The 4,598-nt window shown below is 33.0% G+C and overlaps 1 protein-coding gene across 1 annotated transcript; it reads left to right on the top strand.

Annotated features, from left to right (window-relative positions):
• Positions 1–2,010: 2,010 nt before the first annotated feature.
• Positions 2,011–3,996, top strand: LOC122010908 (zinc finger MYM-type protein 1-like). The gene is made up of 2 exons (XM_042567374.1): positions 2,011–3,056; positions 3,684–3,996. Exons 1-2 carry the CDS (start codon positions 2,011–2,013, stop codon positions 3,994–3,996), a joined length of 1,359 nt encoding a protein of 452 aa, XP_042423308.1.
• Positions 3,997–4,598: the final 602 nt, after the last annotated feature.

Raw genomic sequence — 4,598 nt, 5'->3', positions numbered from 1 at the left:
GGCTTGATTAGAGGAACCATCCACATAGTGAGTCGAATGCATTGACAAGATCATGCCCACTAAAATCTAAAATAATCGTATGAAAACTTATTAATAATTAGACATCTTAAAAACACTTCAAATCAAGTTCATTGCACTCCTTATAAACTTCTTGAGTGCAACCATACTTTAATACATGGATTAGAGTAATAAGATTAGGGTATTAAATTGTTAGGATCGACTAATGTGTCAGGATCAATCAATTACCGGTTTAGGTTTATGATAGCCTGATAGAAAATTTTGTAGTCGACTACATAATTAACTAAATCTATAAATAAACTATAAAAAGTTCATAATCGTTAGACACATAATAATAGACAATAATAAAAGAGAATATAATATAAAATAAATATGTGTTTTGATAAATATAAAACATAAAACACATAATTTAGGTATTAGAAAATTCAATAAATTGTCTCTTTTTTTTTTAAAAAAAAACAATCTAGTGCCCATCTTAGGCCCCTTCGTAATTACATGTCAATGTTCATAATTAATTAATAAAAATGAAACAATACAATTCATATAAGTATAAAAGTTGGTTGTTTACTCATCCAATTGTTCTTTGATTTTAAGTTGATCACTAAAATTATTGTCTACCAGGGGCGAATGTACCGGGGGGCGGCGTTGGCAGTCACTCCCCTACTGGTGGAACAAAAAAAAAATCGGAGCGGTAAACTCTTCACAGGCACTCGCAGTCGCAACAGTCAGAGAAAAAACAGAATAGTAAGCGGAGAAAACGAAGAGTCGAACTCGAAGAGACGAAGAATAGTTCTTTTTTTAATTGTGAACCATGTGTCCACAGTCCACGTTGGCAGTTGACACGTTTCCATATATAATAAACATTTCCATATCATTTGGCTATTTTTATTTATCTCTCCTCCGTTTTTTTTCCACCGCTCACAAAACCTTTAACCTTGTGATCTTTGTTTTTTCTCTCTGCCGAGCGTCGACCAAAGCGGCAAAGCCGGAAAGCCCTGCGCCGAAAGGTTTTTTTTCCTCTCTGTCGAGTGCCGATCAAAGCGGCAAAGCGCCAAAGCCCAAAGGTGAAGCCTTTAGCGGTTCAACCTTCAGGTAAGTGGATTTTATTTTATTTTTTTAATAATTGTTCGATTATTTCTTGATTACAATATATGACACAATTAATAATTTAAAATTTTGATTGTTTAAATGTTTAGTTGCTTTTTATGTTTGATTGTTAGATAATTAAAAATTTAGATTTTGTATATTTAATGGTTGGATAATTTATAATTTAGTTTTTGTATAAACTCCGAATATGTAATTAGTTTTTTTTATTAGCTGTTAGTTAATTGTAATTTGTGAATATTGATAATTTATGCTAAATTAATTTTATTTTTTAAAAGAATTGTGTCGATGATGTTAAATAATTTAATTGTATTATTATTAAATTGTTCACATTACTTTATATTGATAATTTTTTCCCATATATTATAATTTGTAGAAAATGTTGAAATATTTTGCAAAGAGGCCAAGGAGTTCAATTGAATCGTCTAGTGTTCCAGATGAAGAGTCTACTCCTGCACCACAACCACCACCACCTCCTCCTCCTCTGCAAATTTTATTTGAAAATATTGAAAACCTGAGTAGTGAAGTAGAAATTGTTGCTGATCCTGGTTTACGAAAATTGATTGAAGAGTATGATGTTGGTGCTAGAGATCATATTCGAAAAAAATATGTTGCTATGGACCCTTGTCAACTTCTAGGCCATAATTTTCCAAGGAAAAAAAATGGGTAAAGACAATAAATGTTTCAGAGAGGTTTGGTTTAAAGATCGTGATTGGTTGAAGTATAGTGTTTCAAAGGATGCAGCCTTTTGTTTTTGGTGTTATCTTTTTAGACCTAGTAATATATGGTTTGGAGGAGATGATGTGTTTACGAGATCTGGTTTTATAAATTGGGAAAAAGCAATTGAAAAATTCAATGAGCATATAGGTGGAGTTAGTAGTGCGCACAATGAGGCAAGAATACAGTTTGAGGGTTTCAAGAATCAAAGACAGTGTAGAGTATTCATTTTCATCGGGGAAACATGAGCTTGAAGTTGCTTATCGCAAACGCTTGACTTCCAATTTAAAAGTAATTCGATTTTTCTTGTTACAAGGATTGCCTTTTTGGGGACATGATGAGTCTTCGACATCATTCAATAGAGGAAATTTTTTAGAATTGCTCAAATGGTATAGCTCAGAGTGTCCAGAAGTTGCGGCCGTTGTTGGAATGAATGCACCTGGAAATAATCAAACGATTTTCCCAAAAATTCAAAAGAAATTGGTGAATGCTTGTGCAGTTGAGACCACAAATGCTATTCTAGCTGATCTTGGAGATAGGTGGTTCACTTTACTACTTGATGAGGCTCGTGACTGTTCAGTGAAAGAGCAAATGGCAGTTGTTATTAGATATGTGAACAAACATGGAGAGGTGATTGAACGATTTATGGCTGTAGTTCATGTTGCAACAACTACAACTGCTTGTTTGAAGGAGGCAATCGACTCTTTATTTGCTAAGTATGGTTTGTCAGTGGCAAGATTGAGGGATCAAAGATATAATGGTGCTTCAAATATGTATAGAGAATTTAATGGCTTAAAGTCACTGACAATGAAAGAAAATCCGTATGTATTGTATGTTCATTGTTTTGCTCATCAACTCCAGCTAATGGTTGTAGCTGTTGCTCAAGCAAATCAATATGTTTGTGATTTCATGTGGATTGTTGGTTCGATTGTGAACACATCTGCATCATCTTGCAAAAGGGCCGACAAACTTCGACAACTTGAACATGACAGAAAAGTTAAACTTCTTGAAAGAGGAGAGATTAGTTCTGGTAGAGGACTAAACCAAGAAACTAGTCTAGCTAGACCTGGAGATACACGATGGGGGTCTCATCATTCAACTTTATGTCGTTTTGAACAAATGTGGCCATTTGTTATAGAGGTTCTTCAAAATTTGATTGATGATGGTGATCGTTCTTCTAAGGGTTTAAGTAGAACTTTGGTTGAAAGAATGGAGAGGTATGAATTTGTATTTATTCTACTATTAATGAAACATATATTGACAATCACAAATCATTTGTCAATTGTTCTACAAGAGAAAGATCAAAATATTGTGAATGTGATGCGTTTGATCAATAATGTGAAATGCAAATTGTAAAAGTTGAGAGATTCTAGATGGGATATTTTACTTGAGGATGTGAAGAAGTTTTGTAACTCTCATTCCATTGAAATAATTAATATGACAGATAATATCAACAGCCATAGTCGTTTGAAGAGAGATGAAAAAAATGTTAATTTTTATCACTACTACCATGTTGAAATCTTTTGTGAGGAAACTTCATAATTCTTTTTTTGTTTACCATCAATAAATTCTTTTAAATAGTAACATGTTTATTAATTTTTACTTTTGTTGTTTGATTTTTAAATTGTAGGTTATCGATATTATTTTACAGGAGATGGATAGTCGTTTCTATGAAACAACTACAGATTTGTTGATTTATATGTCATGCTTTGATCCTAAGGAGTCGTTCTCTAGATTTGATGTACAGAAGTTAGTGCGTCTGACTCATTTTTATGAGGATGATTTTTCTTGGAATGACGTATGTTGGTTGAACAAAAGCTTGAAACATATATTGATGACGTCAGATCAGATGAACGGTTTAAAGGCATTTCAGATTTGGGAGCTCTTGCAAAGAAAATGATTGAAACAATGAAGAACCGTGTGTTTCCTTTGGTTTATTGGATGATTGAGCTAGCCTTACTTCTTCCAGTTGCTACTGCAACCGTTGAAAGACTGTTTTCGGCAATGAATATTGTCAAAACAGATTTGCGAAACAGGATTGGAGATGAATGGATAAATGATAGTTTGGTAGTCTATATCGAGAAAGATGTTTTTAATACTGTCGACAATGAGCAAATTTTACAGCGTTTTCAGAATACGGAGTCTCAAAGAATATAATTGTCACGTATTTGTTAGTAGACTGCTTTAATATTTTAATATTATTGTTCGAGTTTTTTTTCATAATATTATACCTTTTTCTCCTGTATGCAAGTTATTTAAAAAATATTTTTTTAATTACATAGAAGTTATTAACTGTTCAAACAAAATTCATCGCGCTCAGATCACAGACGTCTCTCCATGATTGAATTTCTAGATCTGCCACTGTTGACTACCACATGCATGTGAGTTGGGATTTTTAAATGTATACAAACTAGAGGGAATGCATCTTGCACCGACACGTGTGCATCTTATCTCTTTGCTAATAACAAATTCAATTTTTTATTAGTACAATCATATCCTTATGATCAGATCATTCATGATTTTAATGGGTTAGGTAAAAAGTGAATAGCCTTATGTGACATGAGAGTTAGAGAACTTCTACTCATGAGGATAGATTCACATTAAGAGCTAACTCAATGTTAGAAATGATCATTAATGTATCAATCGACTAGTTAATATTGTTGAGTCGACTTGGGATCAAATAGAAACATCAGAATATTTTAGTTCGACCAACACTGCGAGTGTTGGACACCAATTGAACGGTGATAATTGATTGGTGA

This window comes from Zingiber officinale, chromosome 8A, assembly GCF_018446385.1.
Source record: "Zingiber officinale cultivar Zhangliang chromosome 8A, Zo_v1.1, whole genome shotgun sequence".
Lineage (NCBI taxonomy): Eukaryota > Viridiplantae > Streptophyta > Magnoliopsida > Zingiberales > Zingiberaceae > Zingiber > Zingiber officinale.
The sequence above is the reverse complement of the archived record's forward strand: the minus strand, read 5'-3'. Positions and strand labels throughout refer to the sequence as shown.